Source organism: Bufo bufo, chromosome 1 (genome assembly GCF_905171765.1).
Source record: "Bufo bufo chromosome 1, aBufBuf1.1, whole genome shotgun sequence".
In the NCBI taxonomy this organism is placed as follows: Eukaryota; Metazoa; Chordata; class Amphibia; order Anura; family Bufonidae; genus Bufo; species Bufo bufo.
The window spans coordinates 138551235-138571542 of NC_053389.1; the positions used below are offsets into that span (position 1 = coordinate 138551235).

At 44.0% G+C, this 20308-nt stretch overlaps 1 protein-coding gene across 1 annotated transcript in view; it reads left to right on the forward strand.

Moving 5' to 3' along the window:
- LOC120999064 (myo-inositol 2-dehydrogenase-like) overlaps nucleotides 1–8935 on the forward strand; it is a 30249-nt gene extending 21314 nt beyond the window's left edge. The window contains exons 8-9 of the mRNA XM_040429944.1: nucleotides 7227–7383; nucleotides 8145–8935. Of these exons, the coding sequence (XP_040285878.1) occupies nucleotides 7227–7383; nucleotides 8145–8293 (306 nt within the window). The 3' untranslated portion in view covers nucleotides 8294–8935. The remainder of the gene's footprint in view (nucleotides 1–7226; nucleotides 7384–8144) is intronic.
- Nucleotides 8936–20308: the final 11373 nt, after the last annotated feature.

The window sequence follows — 20308 nt, forward strand, 5'->3', positions numbered from 1 at the left end:
GGGCGGAGCAGGTGCGTCACGTGAGTAAGTGACGTTACGCCGCCCTCCGCTCTGCCGGCAGAGTTGTTACTGGAGCGTCACGATTGTAAGGTAAAATAAAGATGCAGTGAGTGATGCTGTGAGCAGCAGGGCCGGGGCTGTTATGGGTAGGGAGATCGGTCTATGGCACTGCTATGGGGAGGGGGGGATCTGTGCACTGTTATGGGGAAAGGGATCTGTGCACTGTTATGCCCATAACAGTGCACATATCCCCCCCCTCCATAACAGCGCCACCCACAGATCCCCCTCTCCATAACAGCACCATCCACAGATCCCCCTCTCCATAACAGAGCCACCCACAGATCCCCTCTCCATAACAGAGCCACCCACAGATCCCCCTCTCCATAACAGCGCCATCCACAGATCCCCCTCTCCATAACAGCGCCACCCACAGATCCCCTCTCCATAACAGAGCCACCCACAGATCCCCCTCTCCATAACAGAGCCACCCACAGATCCCCCTCTCCATAACAGAGCCACCCACAGATCCCCCTCTCCATAACAGAGCCACCCACAGATCCCCTCTCCATAACAGAGCCACCCACAGATCCCCCTCTCCATAACAGCGCCACCCACAGATCCCCCTCTCCATAACAGAGCCACCCACAGATCCCCCTCTCCATAACAGCGCCACCCACAGATCCCCCTCTCCATAACAGCGCCACCCACAGATCCCCCTCTCCATAACAGCGCCACCCACAGATCCCCCTCTCCATAACAGCGCCACCCACAGATCCCCCTCTCCATAACAGCGCCACCCACAGATCCCCCTCTCCATAACAGCGCCACCCACAGATCCCCCTCTCCATAACAGCGCCACCCACAGATCCCCCTCTCCATAACAGCGCCACCCACAGATCCCCCTCTCCATAACAGCGCCACCCACAGATCCCCCTCTCCATAACAGCGCCACCCACAGATCCCCCTCTCCATAACAGCGCCACCCACAGATCCCCCTCTCCATAACAGTGCCACCCACAGATCCCCCCCTCCATAACAGAGCCACCCACAGATCCCCCTCTCCATAACAGCGCCACCCACAGATCCCCCTCTCCATAACAGAGCCACCCACAGATCCCCCCCTCCATAACAGAGCCACCCACAGATCCCCCCCTCCATAACAGCGCCACCCACAGATCCCCCTCTCCATAACAGCGCCAGTCATTAAAAAAAAAGTATTTTAAAAGTATTTGGGCAAAAAGGCAGTTTCGGTTTTCGGTCAAGGGCATCCTGAATTTTCGGTTTCAGTTTCGGACCAGAATTTTCATTTCGGTGCACCCCTACTATTATGTGTAGTTTTCCTGCTGTAGCTAGCACGGGATATCCGTGCGACACTTGACCGCTGTAAAGAGATGTATGGGTGATCACTAATGGGGTTAAAGTAGCATCTGGTTGTATCATTTTTGACCTAAAAACTCAAATTCCAAAACACTGCATGTGAATCCAGCCTAATACGGTATATAAGCCCTTGAGTCATCTTCTTTAGGAGGAACACCCGGTATATCCTCTGCGGCAGAAAACTAGGCTAAAATGTCACAAGGTTTGGAGCATGCTTTATTTGAACAAAATTTTGTAACTTTTTGGGGTTTTATGCACTGCTTGCCACTTTTAAAAGTAGTGGGCGGTATGGGGCCCATCATGTTTATGATAATCTACGCTAGGAAACTGGCATATAATAACAGCAGAAAACCAAGCAGTTCCCTTGCTGGTGTAGATCTCCTTTTTTGTTTGCACCTGTTTTTTGAATACATCAATTATACCTCACCTTTTCAGGAAACAATCTGACCTGTGTATCAGCCAATTCACTGACTATTGGTACCAGGAAAGCTGTTTGCAATATTACAACAACTCTTCGCACGGATCTCTCTGTATAACATTAGAGGTGTTACACAATATCTGAACGAACTTTGACTTTATTTTGGGTTCTTCTACAGCTCACCAGCTGACATTTGCACAGAATTACTCCATCCTTGGAACATTTTTTATTTATTTTTAAGGGAACACTTAAACAACACAATGTAACTCCAAGTCAATCACACTTCTGTGAAATCAAACTGTCCACTTAGGAAGCAACACTGAGTGACGATCAATTTCACATGCTGTTGTGCAAATGGGATAGACAACAGGTGGAAATTATAGGCAATTAGCAAGACACCCCCAATAAAGGAGTGGTTCTGCAGGTGGTGCCCACAGACCACTTCTCAGTTCCTATGCTTCCTGGCTGATGTTTTGGTCACTTTTGAATGCTGGCAGTGCTTTCACTCTAGTGGTAGCATGAGACGGAGTCTACAACCCACACAAGTGGCTCAGGTAGTGCAGCTTATCCAGGATGGCACATCAATGCGAGCTGTGGCAAGAAGGTTTGCTGTGTCGGTCAGCGTAATGTCCAGAGCATGGAGGCGCTACCAGGAGACAGGCCAGTACATCAGGAGACGTGGAGGAGGCCGTAGGAGGGCAACAACCCAGCAGCAGGACCGCTACCTCCGCCTTTGTGCAAGGAGGAAAAGGAGGAGCACTGCCAGAGCCCTGCAAAAGGACCTCCAGCAGGCCACAAATGTGCATGTGTCTGCTCAAACGGTCAGAAACAGACTCCATGAGGGTGATATGAGGGCCCGACGTCCACAGGTGGGGGTTGTGCTTACAGCCCAACACCGTGCAGGACGTTTGGCATTTGCCAGAGAACACCAAGATTGGCAAATTCGCCACTGGCGCCCTGTGCTCTTCACAGATGAAAGCAGGTTCACACTGAGCACATGTGACAGACGTGACAGAGTCTGGAGACGCCGTGGAGAACGTTCTGCTGCCTGCAACATCCTCCAGCATGACCGGTTTGGCATTGAGTCAGTAATGCTGTAGGGTGGCATTTCTTTGGAGGGCCGCACAGCCCTCCATGTGCTCGCCAGAGGTAGCCTGACTGCCATTAGGTACCGAGATGAGATCCTCAGACCCCTTGTGAGACCATATGCTGGTACGGTTGGCCCTGGGTTTCTCCTAATGCAAGACAATGCTAGACCTCATGTGGCTGAAGTGTGTCAGCAGTTCCTGCAAGACGAAGGCATTGATGCTATGGACTGGCCCGCCCGTTCCCCAGACCTGAATCCAATTGAGCATAGGGTTGTTGCGGGTATCTAAGTTTCGATACCCAATCGATACTTTTGTCCCGGTATCGATACGATACCGGGATTTCCGTTTTTTCGATACTGGGCTGCGCTTCTGCGCAGTCTAGTATCTCTGAACATGAGCGCGCTGCTATCGGCGCGCTCATGTTCTCTCTCAGCAGCACGGGGAGAAGGAAGCTGTCCTCCCTCCCCCTGTGCTGCTGCCGCTGCCACCAATGAGAAGAGAGGGGCGGAGGAGGGGCGGCAATGAGAAGAGAGGGGGTGGAGGAGGGGCGGCAATGAGAAGAGAGGGGCGGGCGCACTGCGCCACCAATGATAGGATTACTATCGGAGCGATGGGAGGAGACATCAGCTTCACTAGTGGGCGTTCCTTTTCCCTGCGCTGCGATTGGACAGCGCTACAGCCAGGGAGAAGGAACGCCCACTAGTGAAGCTGATGTCTCCTCCCATCGCTCCAATAGTAATCAGCAGCATGTGGAGCAGGAGAGGAGACAGTAATGGGGCACTGCGGGCGAACGGAGCGGCGCCCAGGACTAAATGGTGAGTGCTGAGACATCGCTGGGCGCCGCTCTGTGTGGCCTAATAGTGAAAGTCTGGACTCATATACAGTAGTCAGTCTTTAACACATACAGGAGGCGGGTGCCGGCAGCAGAATCGCATTGCCGGCACCCTGCCCCTGACAGGGAGCTGCGATCAGCGGCAGTTAACTGCCGCTGATCTGCTAGTACCCGCCTCCTGTATAAAGGGGTAAAATCATTGGTGGTGCAGTGTGCCCCCCCTCAATCCCCCCATCCCATTAAAATCATTGGTGGCACAGTGCGCCGGCCCCTCTCAACCCTCCAGTATTAAAATCATTGGTGGCAGTGGCCACAGGGACCTCTCCACTCCCCCTCATTGGTGGTGCAGTGGCAGCTTCTGATCGGAGCCCCAGCTGTGTAAGCCTGGGGCTCCGATCGGTTACCATGGCAGCCAAGACGCTACAGAAGCCCTGGTTGCCATGGTAACATCCCTGATGCTGTGTGCACAAAGCACAGAGCAGCAGGGACAGTGTGGAGTCCTATTCACCCTGATAGAGATCTATCAGGGTGAATAGGAAAAGGGATGAAAGATCCCAGGTTCTAGCCCCTAAGGGGGGAAATAGTTATTAAATAAAAAGTGAAAAAAAAAAAAACACTAAAATATGAAGTATAAATCACCCCCCTTTTCCCAATTTCACATATAAAATATATAAATAAACATATTACATCGCCACGTCAGAAAAGTCCAAACTATTAAAATATAAAAAAAAAATCTAGGTGGTGAATGCCGGAACAGAAAAAATAAAATAAAAACTGCGCGATTCGCCATTTTTAAAAATGAGGAATGCACGTGGCTTTTTTTGTTTATTTTTTTCGCGTGGTATCGAATGGTATCGAGTATCGCAATACTTTTTCATGGTATCGAAACCGAATCAAAAATTTGGTATCGCAACAACTCTAATTGAGCACATCTGGGACATCATGTCTCGCTCTATCCACCAACGTCACGTTGCACCACAGACTGTCCAGGAGTTGGCAGATGCTTTAGTCCAGGTCTGGGAGGAGATCCCTCAGGAGACCGTCCGCCACCTCATCAGGAGCATGCACAGGCATTGTAGGGAGGTCATACAGGCACGTGGAGGCCACACACACTACTGAGCCTCATTTTGACTTGTTTTAAGGACATTACATCAAAGTTGGATCAGCCTGTAGTGTGTTTTTCCACTTTAATTTTGAGTGTGACTCCAAATCCAGACCTCCAAGGGTTGAAAAATTTGATTTCCATTTTTTAATTTGTGTGATTTTGTTGTCAGCACATTCAACTATGTAAAGAACAAAGTATTTCAGAAGAATATTTAATTCATTCAGATCTAGGATGTTATTTTTGTGTTCCCTTTATTTTTTTGAGCAGTGTGTATGTATATATGTATATATATATATATATATATATATATATATATATATATATATATATATATATAATATTATATTTTATCTTTTTTTTCTTTTATATATACCTCATCCTTTTTTATATATACCTTTTTTTCAGAGTATCAGATATTATTTTTATTAATAAAACCCTATTGTTCTTACTTTAGATTCAGTCTATGTGATTCCATCTATAAGAGTGCCCATTCATTTTTCTTCATTGACTTTACTTGGTGAACAGGGTGCGACATCAGTTTGGAGCACCTTGCCATCACCAATCAGAGGGAGAGCCGCCCTATATATCCCCCACTAGATCTCAATTTAGTCTAGGTCTACACAACGACATTTGTCGAACCAATGTTGCGCGACATTTTTTATAATGATGGTCTATGGGGTCGCACTGCGAGGCGACAGTCAAAAAAAATCCATTCGAAATGGATTTTTCTGCGACTGTCGCAGTCGCAGCATGTCGCAGTGTGACACCATAGACTATCATTATAAATATTGCACATGTTACAGTGTAGGTGTGCCCCTATGACAGATGTCGTCGTGTAGACCTAGCCTTAGGCTCGAGGACATGCACAGATGCCCCACAAGTATTAAAAAGTGTTCACCTCTTAAAGGGGTTATCCCATGTGAAAAATGGAACCAGCCTTTAACCTCACAGGTATCCACAGATCTCCTCCATTCATTTTCCCAACTGTTCTGCTAGATTTATTTCAAGCTGGCAGGTCAGGGGGTGTGTCCTTTCTCTGGTCTGTGTCCTGTCTGCTGCAGCTGGTGGCACTTGAAGGATGCAACTGAGCACGTGCTTCTATCTCTGTGAGCAGGGCAGAGAAATTAGAAAAAGAGCAAACAGCAGGTGGCGCTATACGGATAGATTTCATTGAGTAAGTCAGTAGCTGTAATAAAATAAAAAAAATTGTATTCAGATCCAGGTGCTGGTATTATTCGTGGGGCATGTCCCCAAATGTCCCCCTTGGTCTTTGAGTCAACGTTTAAACATTTCATTGTGCTCTTAATTGTGTTGGTTTCTGGGAAAGCTGTGTGACAATCAGAATTCCCACAGAAGATGTCACTAAGGCCTCTTTCACACTTGCGTTGTTGGGATCCGGCATGCACTTCCGTTGCCGGAGGTGCCTGCCGGATCCGTAACAACGCAAGTGTACTGAAAGCATTTGAAGACGGAACCGTCTTCCAAATGCTTTCAGTGTTACTATGGCACCCAGGACGCTATTAAAGTCCTGGTTGCCATAGTAGGAGCGGGGAGCGGGGGAGCAGTATACTTACAGTCCGTGCGGCTCCCCGGGCGCTCCAGAATGACGTCAGAGCGCCCCATGCGCATGGATGACGTGATCCATGTGATCACGTGATCCATGCGCTTGGGGCGCCCTGACGTCACTCTGGAGCGCCCGGGGAGCCGCACGGACGGTAAGTATGCTGCTCCCCTGCTCCCCGCTACACTTACCATGGCTGTCAGGACTTTAGCGTCCCGGCAGCCATGGTAACTATTCAGAAAAAGCTAAACGTCGGGTCCGGCAATGCGCCGAAACGACGTTTAGCTTAAGGCCGGATCCGGATCAATGCCTTTCAATGGGCATTGATCCCGGATCCGGCCTTGCGGCAAGTCTTCAGGATTTTTGGCCGGAGCAAAAAGCGCAGCATGCTGCGGTATTTTCTCCGGCCAAAAAGCGTTCCGTACCGGAACTGAAGACATCCTGATGCATCCTGAACGGATTTCTCTCCATTCAGAATGCATTAGGATAATCCTGATCAGTATTCTTCCGGCATAGAGTCCCGACGACGGAACTCTATGCCGGAAGACAATAACGCAAGTGTGAAAGAGCCCTAAGCTTTCCCCGGGCTGTGAACAGCAACTCTGCCATGTTATGTTGTTATACAGTCTTTCACTTCTGCATGTCTGCAGAACTAGGCAGACTTGTCATGCTTGAGACTAGGAAACTGTGGCTGTCACCCAGCTTTCCCATAATCAGATATAAATAAGGCTACCTGTCCTCTGTCTCAGGTGTCTTTGAAGTTCACATGATAGACACGCAGGGAATGCACATCACCTCAGTGATTGATGTCTTGTAACACATCGCTGCCACCTTCTTCTTTCTAGTTGTACGGCTTGCAAGGATCATTGCGTCTAGACAATCAGAACCCACTGTGCATTATAGAAAACGGTTCGTCTTTCCCGACTCCCTCTCAGACACACAACGAAAGATACAGAGAAGCCTACAGAGAGCTCTTCCGCCATTTTATACGTACCATCAAAGGTCAGTGAGTTATGCTCTTGTATGTGCTTCATACTGGTGGACAGAACTTTGGCACATTGGGACAGATTTTCAGCATAAGCTAAACCAATAAATAGGAGGTATTAACTAGACTACACAGTCTAAAGATGCGCCAGATTATCCAGCCATTACGATACACATGACTACAAATTAGGATTAGTAAATCCAGGCCAGTGACTCCACCAGCAGAATAGCGAGTGCAGCCCTAGAGCACTGTATAATACAGGGTGTAACACAGGATCAGTACAAGATAAGTAATGTATGTACACAGTGACTCCACCAGCAGAATAGTGAGTGCAGCTCTGCAGTATAATACAGGATGTAACTCAGGAACAGTATGGGATAACTAATGTAATGTGTGGACATTCTGACTTCACCAGTGGAATAGTGAGTTATGCTCTGGAGTATAACACAGGATGTAACTTAGGATCAGTAATGTATGTACACAGTGACTCCACCAGCAGAATAGTGAGTGCCGCTCTGGAGTATAATACAGGATGTACCACAGGATCAGTGCAGGATAAGTAGTGTATGTACACTGTGACTCCACCAGCAGAATATTGAGTGCAGCTCTGGAGTATAATACAGGATGTACCACAGGATCAGTGCAGGATAATAATGTATGTACACACTGACTCAACTTTATACATAAATTAATTCTTTATATATAAATCTAAAAATAGTTCTTCATCTGTTATACCTTAAGTGGAGATTACAGAATTTGGTGTGCTTTCATTTTGCAGGCATATCGCATCCAGTCATTACCAAAAAGCAGTATATCTGTGCACTCCAGGTGGCAGCAGCCGCTGAGCAGTCCTGGCAGAGCGGCTCCGCTGTAGACTTGAGAAATGAAGCTGTGGACGTATCCCTTATCAAGACTGAGGTTATGTGAGTCTTGAGCCTCATCCTCAAGGCTCAATTCCAATGGAAGGCTTAAAACCCGTTGAATTTCCCAAATGTTATTCCGCTCTTCCCATGCGATCTCTTGAAATGCTAACTTGCACTTGACTTTCTATGTGGCACAGTTCTGGTTTTCCTGTTTATCTCAAATCATAATCTTCCATTTTGAGTTTCTTCATGAGGGAGATCGTTCTCCATGCCATAAAGACTGAAACAGAAATTGATATATTAAAGTGGAGATGCCCACCTTTTGTAATTTGAAGGCGGGCATTTTTACAAAAATGATTCACGTTCATCCACAGAATTCAGAGGTGTGAAGCCTCATATGGGAGTAGGGGTCCATTCTATGGAAATGCCGTTACAATCTGACACCTGAGCGATCTTGCTTATCAAAAATATTTTGTTCCAAGTGGAAAAAATTATAATATCTGAAGGAAATATTTTCTGCTCTTATAAAAGGTGCATTACTTGTGCTTGTGATCCTGCATCTCAGGAATATAGTAAGATACAGATGAATACCTCTCCCCAGTTCTGCATTGGGAAATATGGGCGTGTATGTGCTTCCCCTTAAAGGCTATGTACACCTCTGGAGGCAATTATTTTTTTTATTATTGCATTGTACTTATTTTGAGCTAAAAATATTTTTTTTAACTGGTCTTTATTAAAAAATATGGCATCCTTTTTACTGTACAGAGCTGACATGCTCTAGTAGCACCCTTTTGGATTCTCTACCATTATAAACACTTATTAGATCTCATTTCTTATCTTACTGATAAGAATGTGGCCTAAATAGGTGTTTATGACCTCTCAGTAGTTTAGAAATAATGTTTTATTAGATGACCAGCACAAAGTGAAAGTACCAGTCACACAGCTAAGAAAAAAAGTTAACCCTTTATGACAGAACTGCTCCATATTTTTAATAAAGGGCATTTGGAGAAAAAAAAATTTAGGCTACTTTCACACTAGCGTTTTTGCTGGATCTGGCAGGGTTCAGTAAAAAACGCTTCCGTTATGAACGGATCTGGTTGTATTATCTTTAACATACCCAAGACAGATCAGTCATGAACTCCATTGAAAGTCAATGGGGGACGGATCCGTTTTCTATTGTGTCCGAGAAAATGGATCCGTCCCCATTGACTTGCCTTGTGGGTCATGACTAATCCGTCTTGCTCCGCATCCCAGGATGGAAAGCAAATCGCGGCATGCTGCAGTTTGCTTTCCGGCATAAGAACGGAATGCATTTTGGAGCGTTCCGTTCTGTTCAGTTACGTTTTGTCCCCATTGACAATGAATGGGGACAAAACAGTAGCGTATTTTTCCGGTATTGAGACCCTATGACCGATCTCAATACCGGAAAATATTAACGCTAGCTACCCAAAAATGAGTAACATGCAATCATAAAAAAAATTGCTTCTAAAAGGTGTACATAGCCTTTAAAGCATCACTAACTTTTCAAAAAAACGTTTGATATGTCATTGCCGTAAACTCTTAAATTCTCTTCTAGTGGAGGCAGCGGGCAATCAGAATGGTATATTTTACCTTGCTGCCTGTTCACAGGGATTTGGAGTTCTTTATGATAAAAACAGAGCGTGACAGCTATAATTGGACCTAAAAACATGGTGTTCAAAGGTGGATTTCCAGTTATAGATTAAAATATTTGTGTTTTTTTTGTTCTATTTTAGTGTTAAAAACTGTCTGTTACCTACAAAAGCTGTATGATAACAGTATATGTTGCCATGATAATTCTTACAAGGTTTGGCACTTTCCTGGTCCGCGGAGCTGCAGCTTGACTAACACATCTGGTCCTGTTTTAGTACTTAAATATATAGATTTTGTTTTCAGGAAAGCTGGGCCATAGGAGGTGTGATAGTGGCCATATTGATTGTAAGCCAGCTTCCCCAAGATACAGTATAAGAATGCAAAAGAAGTGCTGAGGTATTTGTGGAATTAGATTGTTCACATAAAAAGGCATCTAGAAAAGGATGTTAAGCTTGATGAAAATTTAGAAACCTAGAACATCCCTCCCCATTTCTTGGGATCCAATCATCTCATCTTCACTTGTGATTGGTGGCCTGCAGTCCCACTCACCTTTCAGACAAATCCTGATCTGCCCCTGCTGGGAAGAGGCATCAACCGTTGGTGGGCTCCCATAAAACTTCACATACATCTGTGGTTTCACAGGGATCCAGATCTTTATTTAGACTTGGAACTATATTTATAAGATTAACATTATTGTTGTGCGGACAGTTAGCTAGAGCTGGACCTGTATGTTAGTCTTGGCCTTTATGTAGACCTAGTGCCTTTATAGTGGTCCTGACCTTTATCATGATCCTACCCTGTACCCTAATAGTAGTCTAGCCTTTTATCTAAAGCTAAATCTTTATCGCAATCCTACCCTATACCTTTATAATGGCCCTGACCTTTATCTAAACTTGTAGCTTTATAGTGGTCCATACCTTTATCTAGACCTTTATGGTGGCCATATACATTTATCGTTGTCCTGACCTTTATCTAGATCAGGGCATTTCTAGTGGTTCAGACCTTTATCTAGACCTGGACCTTTATGATGGCCATATACATTTATCGTTGTCCTGACCTTTATCTAGATCAGGGCATTTCTAGTGGTTCAGACCTTCATCTAGACCTGGACCTTTATGGTGGCCATATACATTTATCGTTGTCCTGACCTTTATCTAGATCAGGGCATTTCTAGTGGTTCAGACCTTTATCTAGACCTGGACCTTTTTAATGGTTCTGGCCGTTTTCTAGGCCTGGACTTTTATTTAGACCTGGATTTATCTTCAGTTATGGTCCTTTGTCCAGATCTGTACAGGGTGACTAAAAAACGAGTTGTTCCAAACCCCTTTGACTACAAATACAAGTTCATTGGTTAAAGTCGTTTATTGTTGACTTTTATTCATTTGACTGGCCTCAAGTTGACTTTACCCTACCCACCTCCTTAGCATAATATTACTCTTTTGATCTGCCTACTTCAAAATGGATGCACTAGGTGCTGAGACCTAAGTGAATGGCACAAGGCATTTCCCTTAGGCTGTTCTTTTTTTTGTTAAATTGCATGTGAAATCTTTTACAAGAGAAGGGAAGTGACAACCTCCTATAGTTCTAAGTGACCCCCTATGGGCACCACTCCTAGGAGTCACCTCTTCCTGGTTGAGTAGGAAAGCACCAGGTTCTTTTGTTGTCACTCCAGTGTGGGAAGCGGGGCAATGTCGAGCCCAAAATGCAATAAGGCGTAGGTAGTACACAAGCATTCATGACGATGGGTACAATTTAAACCAACGTTTAGGGGGTTTGTCATCCGTATACGGACACTGCACAACCCCGTTAACCAGTCATCCATCACAGGCCGATCCTGTCCACACATACTAAAGCTCTTTTGTTTGCACCTTTGTGTCTCTGTTGAAGCAGGGCGTTTATACTATGCATTTCAAAGACCAAAAATTCCCTTTATTATTATTGCTGTTGTTTCAGGTAAATATTCTATTTTCTTATAGATTTACTGTAGATTGTGTGTCCTCCAGTTACATGTATGAACATTAATCAGGGGTGAGCACTGCACCGTTCGTTATTGTAGCCTATGTATGAGCTGTATATAATGTATACATTATTTATGAACTATAAAGATTCTGCTATATCTTTCTTTCTTCGTGATTTTTACTGTTGCTTCTTGTTATACAGCCGTTATTTCATCCCTCGTCATTCACTGTGCTGCATGTTGTCATCGTGACAATTTCTTTCTCCATGACTAAGTAAAAGGCTGGAAGCAGTCAGTTCAGGTTTGTGATTGTTCCTATATATTTCTAGATGTAGTGATAATAGGTCGCTCTGTCACAGAGACAGATTTGGAGAGTTTTCCTAACATACTTGATAAGTCTCTCATTCTCCATTCTGTATTGCAGGGCACTTTTCCTCTGCCCCCTTCCCAAATACTCATATTTGTAAAAATCTCACTAGGACTAGCACTAGGGGAGTTATGTATTCAGGTCCTATTCAGATCAGTAAGTCATACACAGCTGCGTACAGATCGCCCTCTTGTGGTAGGAACCTGCTAGCTGAGATTTTTTTAAAGTTTGATTGTGGGAGGACAGATTAGTAACACCATACCCTAAGGGCTCCTTCAGACGGCCGTATGCTGTCAGCAAAAACGTGGATCAGTTTTTTTGCGGATTAGATGCTGTCCCAATCACTTCTATGGGGCCTATTCTTCCATTGCACAGCTCATCGAAACAAATGAAACATGTCCTATACTTGTCAGTGAAAATCAGGACATGGCCCCACTGAAGACTATGGCTCAGCATAAAAACGGAATGCAATCCATTTTTTTGCGGACATGCTGAACTGACCACAAAGACTCTCCATATTGTTTATACTGCAGTGAGTGGTTCATCGTGAGGTAGCTACATCCTGCATTGTCATCGCCACTGTCAACTCTTCCGGTCCTGTACTCGGCTCAGCTACGGTATTTCATAGGGACATTGAGAGGTTCAATGTTGATTTGGATCTTGACAGTGTCCCGATGATAAGGCTGAACTGTCATAGTACAAACCAGATTTGTGGACATTGGGCCTGAGTACCTGCAGGCATGTAATTTCCAGCATCGCTTTATTATAGGGATCACATCTACACATCTCTTCTCGTTTGGTATGAGCCCAGTTGCCATTGTGACACCCAAATCTTTATGTATTTAATCTCAGTAACACATTGGATCCATGTAAGATCCCACCTCATTTACATGTTTTAATCACAAAGAGCCTTGTGACGGGACAGAGCAGCATCAGTGCCTTCCTTTATCTTTCATGGACCTTCACAAATCATATGTAAACTAATCATATTTGTCCACTGTATTTTTCTATAGATGCCCCATCTCATTAAATGCAACATCTGAATGCTGTAGTATGTGTGACCTCAGGAGAGGTCATCAATATCTGATCAGTGGAAGTCCGACCGCTGCCGATTAGCTGTTTGAAGAGGCTGCAGTGCCCTGGCCTCCGCCCAGTTTACCTGCACTTGGTATTGCAGCCCAGACTGAGTTGTGCCTAGACTGAAGAATGTGACATCGCTGACGTAGGAAGGGACTGTAGCGCTCACCGGAGCTTCGCCGCCTCTTCAAACAGCTGATCGGCAGGTATGCTGGGAGTTGGAACCCCACCAATCCTCTTCGACAACCTATTTAAAGGTAGATACATCTCTGCTAAATATGTAGAAACACCTGTTCCATTTTGGCAAAGCCCTGCCAACAGGTGAGGGTCTGAGCAGGAGAACATTTAGTATTACACACATTTTCTTAGGGTACTTTCACACTTGCGGTGGAGGATTTCGACAGGCAGTTCCTTCGCCGGAACTGCCTGACGGATCCGGCAATCCGGACGCAAACGGATGCATTTGTGAGACGGATACGAATGCGGATCCGTCTCACAAATGCATTGCAATACCAGGTCAGTTTTTCCGGTTGTCACCTGGAAAAATGGATCAAGTCTTTATTTATTTTTTCTCATTTTTAAAGGTCTGCGCAGACCGCAAAACCGGATCCGTTTTGCCGGAACACTTGGGGCCGGATCCGGCATTAATGCATTTCAATGGAAATTAAGTGTTCAGGATTTTTGGCCGGAGAGAAAACTGCAGCATGCTGCGGTATTTTCTCCGTCCAAAAAACGTAAGAGGGACTGAACTGATGCATCCTGAACGGATTGCTCTCCAGTCAGAATGCATTAGGATAAAACTGATCAGTTTTTTTACAGTATTGAGCCCCGGGGACAGAACTCAATACCGGAAAACTTTAGCGCAAGTGTGAAAGTACCCTAAAAGTTATATTTTTTGTTTGTTTGTTTTTTACTGATGACCTATCCTCTGGATAAGTCATCAGTTTCTGATCAAAGAGGGTCAGGCTCCCAGGACCCCCGCCGATCAGCCGTTTGAGAAGGCATCAACATTTACAATAGCACAGTGGCCTTCTCCAGCTTTGCTTAGGCCATGTGACGGCACGTTTATCGGTGACATAGCCTAGATGCAGCGCAGCCTCATTGAAGTGGATGGGGCTGAGCTGTGGTACCAAGCACAGCCACTATACAATGTATGGCGCTGTGCTTGGTGAGCTAAGAGAAGGCTGCAGCACCAATGCCTTCTCCAACAGCTGATCGGCAGCGGTCCCAGGTGTCAGACCCTCATGATCAGATACTGATGACCTATCCAGAGGATGATGTTGTTACTTCTTCTGCATTAGAAGTGCACCCGTTACCAGTGCTTGAAGCCAGCAGTTGCTCTGCTTCAGTGTCCCCATGAGAACTTCTCTTGCCCTGGCTTCTGTTCTGACTGTCTTTTCACAGGGGCATTGTTAGGTCAGAATCATCATCCACATCAGTGTGCACATCACGACTTGTTGGCTTGAGTAGTTGCTTTGTTAAACTACCAGAACACAAACAGGAAGTGTTGTCATAGGGACAAAAGAGCTTCACAACAGCAGATCACTCCTGCTAATAAAGGGAGGGGTGCTGATATAGGCCTATATTAGGGAGTTGCTCTGTAAGCGATTTCCTAATATATCCTCTACTATTGATGTAAAGAATCGCGATATTCCGGTGATTGATCACAATACGAGGATTGTTTGAGGGTGTTTTTTTATTGTGAGACATAGATGGGGGAAGAAAAAAAAAAAAAAAGAATCACAACAAAAATACAATCTTAATTTTCCCATGAACATGTTACATTGTACAGATTACAGTATTTACAGCCAGGCCTGGAGACTCTGCACTAATACTGCCCATCAGAAGCATCAGCGTGCTGGGAAACCTGAACAGAAGGATCTTAAAGCAATAAAGTGCTTTAAAACACTGCAGCATTGAAAGCCCATCTGTACATAAACAACACTGGCATCGTCTCTGCCACCACAGTGATCACATAGTATAAGAAGGATAGAAATCATTTTAGAGGCTGCGTTTAGATGATGGGTGTGATAGTCAGCGTTTAATAATTAGGTGGTGTGAAAATGTATACCATTGGTTGACTGGGGCTGTTTAAATTCATCATAATTTTGAACATTTCTGCTTGCGGTCACTGAATGCAAATCTCTCTCCTGTGCTTACTCTAGGTTCACATCTGTGGCAGAGGTTCCTGGACAAATACCGGTATTCATGCTAGACACTCGACGGGCCCCATTATAATGAATGGGATCTGTTGGGTGCTGCCAGCAGTGTCTGGAACACATACTGGACCTGGCAGTTCTGGTATTCTGTTCCTATGCTGGAACAGAATACCAGAATCCTAGTGCAGATGTGCACTCTAGCCTTAGTTTGCTATGATGTAATAATGTAGATAGCGATACATCAGCCAGTTTATCTCACAGACAAACCTTCATCTATATGGAATGGGAGGTCCGGACTGTAGTAGGTTTTTAGATGCAGAATGTAAACAAAACTACTCCAATTCACTGACCGCAAACAGAGATCTTGATAGTGGTAAGTATTTAAACAGATTATAGTAGAACATAGCTGCATTGTTTATGCAGTGAAGAAGCTTAAAGGCTATGGACACTTTTGGGACCATTTTTTTATGATTGCATTTTACTCATTTTGGCTAAAAATCTTGTTTTTGACTTGGTCTTTATTAAAATTTTCAGTCGTTTTTGAGATAGAGGTTAAAAATCTGTCTATTTGCAGAGTATAACTTCTCAGTCCTGTCAGCTGATGGCTCATGTACAGCCTTATGTCCGATCTCCTAACCTCATAAACGATCATTGTAGCTAAACTTATCAAGCTGCTAAAAATATGGCTTAAATGTGTATTTATAAGGTCAAGAGATCAGAGATAAGGCTTCACATGAGCCATCAGCTGAGGAGACTGAGAAGCAATAATCTGCAAACAAATCTCAAGTCCTGTATCTCAAAAACAGCTGAATTTTTTTAAAATAAAGATCAATTGAAAAAGAAAGCCCCATATAAGTAAAATGCAATAAAAAATTGCCTAGAAGGTGTCCATAGCCTTTAATTTATAAAGACTAAACTCACTTTGGGTGAACCCTGTGTGTGTAGCGGGGCCCAAAAAGAACACTTGTAAATGTATTGCTGTCCCTACAGGCAATGTTGCATTGCCAGATGCCTATTGCATCATCTCAAATGAGGTTTCCCTCTTCGAAAATGAAGCTTTTTTTTTTTTTGACCAGTTTATATTACATTAACACAACATATACTGAATAAAATTCAGTCTGATGTGGTTTATATTGATGCAGTTGTCACATACTGTAGGTTTACAAAGCTGCGCATAAAATAATGTATAATGCATATCGTGTATTAAATGTCCTTGCCCTGCAAGGTATAACAAGCAAAATATACATAAAAATGAAAAAAATTAATCCTAAATAATAAAGCAGACTAGAGAATATGGCAAAAAAAAGGGAAACATTTAAATATTGCATTTACATCTACTACACAGGCAGCAGACACAATGGAAAGGAGTTACAGCAGCCAATCAGATTCTTCTTTCATTAAGGGTCCATTCACACGTCTGCAACTTGGGTCCGGATCCGTTTAGCAATTTTGCGGAACGGGTGCGGACCCATTCATTTTCAATGGGGCTAGAACAGATGTGGACAGGACACTATGTGCTGTCCGCATCCGCACTTCCGTTCCCCCAAAAAATAGAACATGTCCTATTCTTGTCCGCAACTGCAGACAAGAAAAAGCATTTTCTTTTATAGTGCCGGCGATGTGCGGTCCGCAAAATGCGGAATGCACATTGCCGGTGTCCGTGTTTTGCGGATCCACAATTTATGGACCGCAAAACACTTACGTACGTCTGAATGGACCCTTACTAATGTGTACTGGGAAAATAGAAGAACTGATCTGATTGGTTATTTGGACAACTCCTCCCCTTTTTTTGTATGGTCTTGATTTTTTTTCTTATGAGCCTCTATATATAGACATAATAAGAAGTTATACAGAAAACTGTAATATAAAACAGTGGGACCGATGCATCAGTTACACATAAAAACAGATTTAATTTTTTAAGCAGGGCTCTGATTGGCTGCACTGGTGTTGGGGCCCCAAGTAAAATATGTGGACCTTAACATTCATACATAAAATAGTACAGAAGTGACCACAATGAGCAACCAATCCTTTTTTTTTTTTTTTTTAACGCCTATGCACCTAAAGTGAATACAGGAAAAAAAAGAAAAAGATGTTCAACATGAGATGAAAATAAATTGAAATCTATGTCCGCCAGGGGCTGGGGTAGATTTCTGTCTAGGTGCACAGCCTGGCAGAGGATGCACCTAATGTATAACCAGCCCTGCTCCTCATCGTAAATGAAGTGCACCCTCCGTGGTGCAGGGGTTCGACGTCGGTCTTTGATCAATGACCCCCTATAGTTTGTAAATATGGAAATCCCAATTCATACCTAGAAAGCAGCTGAAAGTGACCAGATATCACTTGTTTTTGTTGTGCTCCATGTAGTGTGAAATTTTATCTTAAAGGGCCACTCAGGATAAAACTATATATGTATAGCAGTCCCTCAAGTTGCAATATTAGTCTGGTTCCGGGACCACCATTGTAAATTGAGTGCATAACTCTAAGGAAAACTAGTACAGAAATTGGTTCCCAAGCCTCAAAATATCATCCCAAGATAAGGGAAAGTAAGATTTAAGAAAAATAAGCAGATAACTAAGAGATTAATTCCTTACTAATAAGTCGGTGATAGATGCTGGAAGCTGTAAATCACTTTCTATGATGAGGTCAGGAGCTTCTTCAGGTTGATGTATCGCAGTGTATTAGAAAAATAACACGGAGCCGCCCTCACCTGACATCCTGCCACTGACATGGATGACATCCGCAGGATAGGCTATCAATATCTGATTGGCTGACACCCTGCACTCCTGCCGATCAGCTATTTCAGACTAGCTTAGACGCTTAGAGGATAGAGCAGTTAACTGTAGCCCTGACGGAGTGTCGGAGCTACTCTGAAATAGCTGATCGTAGGGAGTGCAGGGTGTCAGACGGTGCCAATCAGATACTTATGGGAATCCTTTAAGGTAGCCTTACCCCTTCACTAGTTGTCGGACGAAGCTTATTCAACATGCCGAACAAACATGGTCGGAACCTCTAATACACATTAGATGTTAGGCCGGTCTTGTCACAATCAATGGGTTCACCTGACTTTAATGTGTCTGGCCAACTTTAGAGTTTCATTTGCATTGATAACAGTTATTAGATAAGCTGGTCAGATATGGCATAAAACTGATCATTGGAGGTTCAGCAGCAGAGACCACTATACATTTTGGAAATTAAAGGGTTTGTAGGAGATTAGAAAAACCTTGGCTGCTGTCTTTCTTCCTGTACACAGGTGTGTGTGGTGTTACAGCTCAACTCCATTAAAGTGAATGGGGTGAAGCCATACAACCACATACAACCTGTAGTCTCTGTTACAGCATTGAAAGCCTTGCCTCACCACAGACAACCCCTAAGTACGGGGGGAAGCTGCAGCCAACAAGATATTTTCCCTACAGTGCCCAATGTAGTATTATGTGCTAGCCATTTAGAATAAAGTGTAACCTTTAATAAAAGTGTAGGGCAGGTGATTTTATTAACGTTTATCATATACTTTATTATGCAATTCCGCTTATGGTAATTTGTGTTAAAACTGCTCCAGAAGTGCAGCCCCAGTGCTAACAACAACTGGCGCGTGTTAGGAAAAATCTAGATTCATTGCTCAGTAGAGCTGAATTTGGGTCCTGTACAAGCTTGTCCTCTGCCTGTCTGTTGCTGCTGAAAACCCCAATGTTTTGGTGCATCAGGTATTTCTATAATGCACTGTCCTGACCCAGTGCCGGTGTCTGATTAGAACACCGGTCACAAACACTTCCCGACCAACTAGTTGGTGAGAGCGTCAGGAAGTTGGGCGATCTGAGCTGTTGTGATTGCTGTTAAAATGTGACAAAAACACTCTAATGGCTGTCTGTGTAATACATGGACGGCTTGAGTCTTCTAGCGCAGGGTTCCTAAACTCCAGTCCTCAGGGCCCACCTGCTGGTCATGTTTTCAGGATTTTCCTTAGTATTGAGCAGGTGATATAATTAGTGTCAATGCATCAGGACTGACCACAGGTATTCATTCTGTGGGATATTCTCAAATCGTGACCGGTAGGTGGGCCCTGAGGACTGGAGTTGAGGAACACTGCTGTAGCGCAAACAATGCTTGTCAGTGTCTAACTGCTCTGGTTCATAGAAGAGTCCTGAGTCAGGGACCCCTCTCTGACATCCATGTCCTCATGTGGATGTGCTTGCCCTGATGGTACAATCCCTTTAAGAAGCGTCTCCAGCTGCAGATTACAATATGATTTCCAATTCTTGTTTGAGAAACTTGCAAATTAGTTGTTTGCAACAGATGATGATACAGCATTTCTGCCTGACAAGGACCACCAATCTTTTCCCTGAATAGAACACATTTTGCTATAAATAGAGGTATCTGATTTAGAGGCGTAATCGGTATCTTGTTTTTGCTGTTTAGGGTTTGTTATAACAAAAAAATAAAAATGCACAAGTTGCAATAGATCCAAAAAAAAAACATGAAACCGGGCCCCAAATGTGATTTGGAAAATATTCACTCACATAACAGGTGGACGCACCTTGACAAGACTCCCTGGTAATAACACAACGCAGCAAACTGTGTCCTACTATATCTACAACTACACAGACACAACAGACCATTATCGCCATTTTCTCCCAGTTAATGACATTTGTTCACAAATACGGAAACTGGTTTAATCGCCCCTGAATCTGAGTGCTTAGCGTCCATCATTTTAAGAATCAAAAAATTCAGAAAATTTAAATACATCAAGTCAAATAAAGCACAGCTTATGAGTGAATAATACAGCATACAAGGTACAGAGCTTTATTTCCTACTCGCACAGTACTATAGGGGACTGCACGCCCCATACGCTGGACTACTCTACAAGTCATGAATAGTTTATGTTACATATAAATAATAGAAACATGAATATTA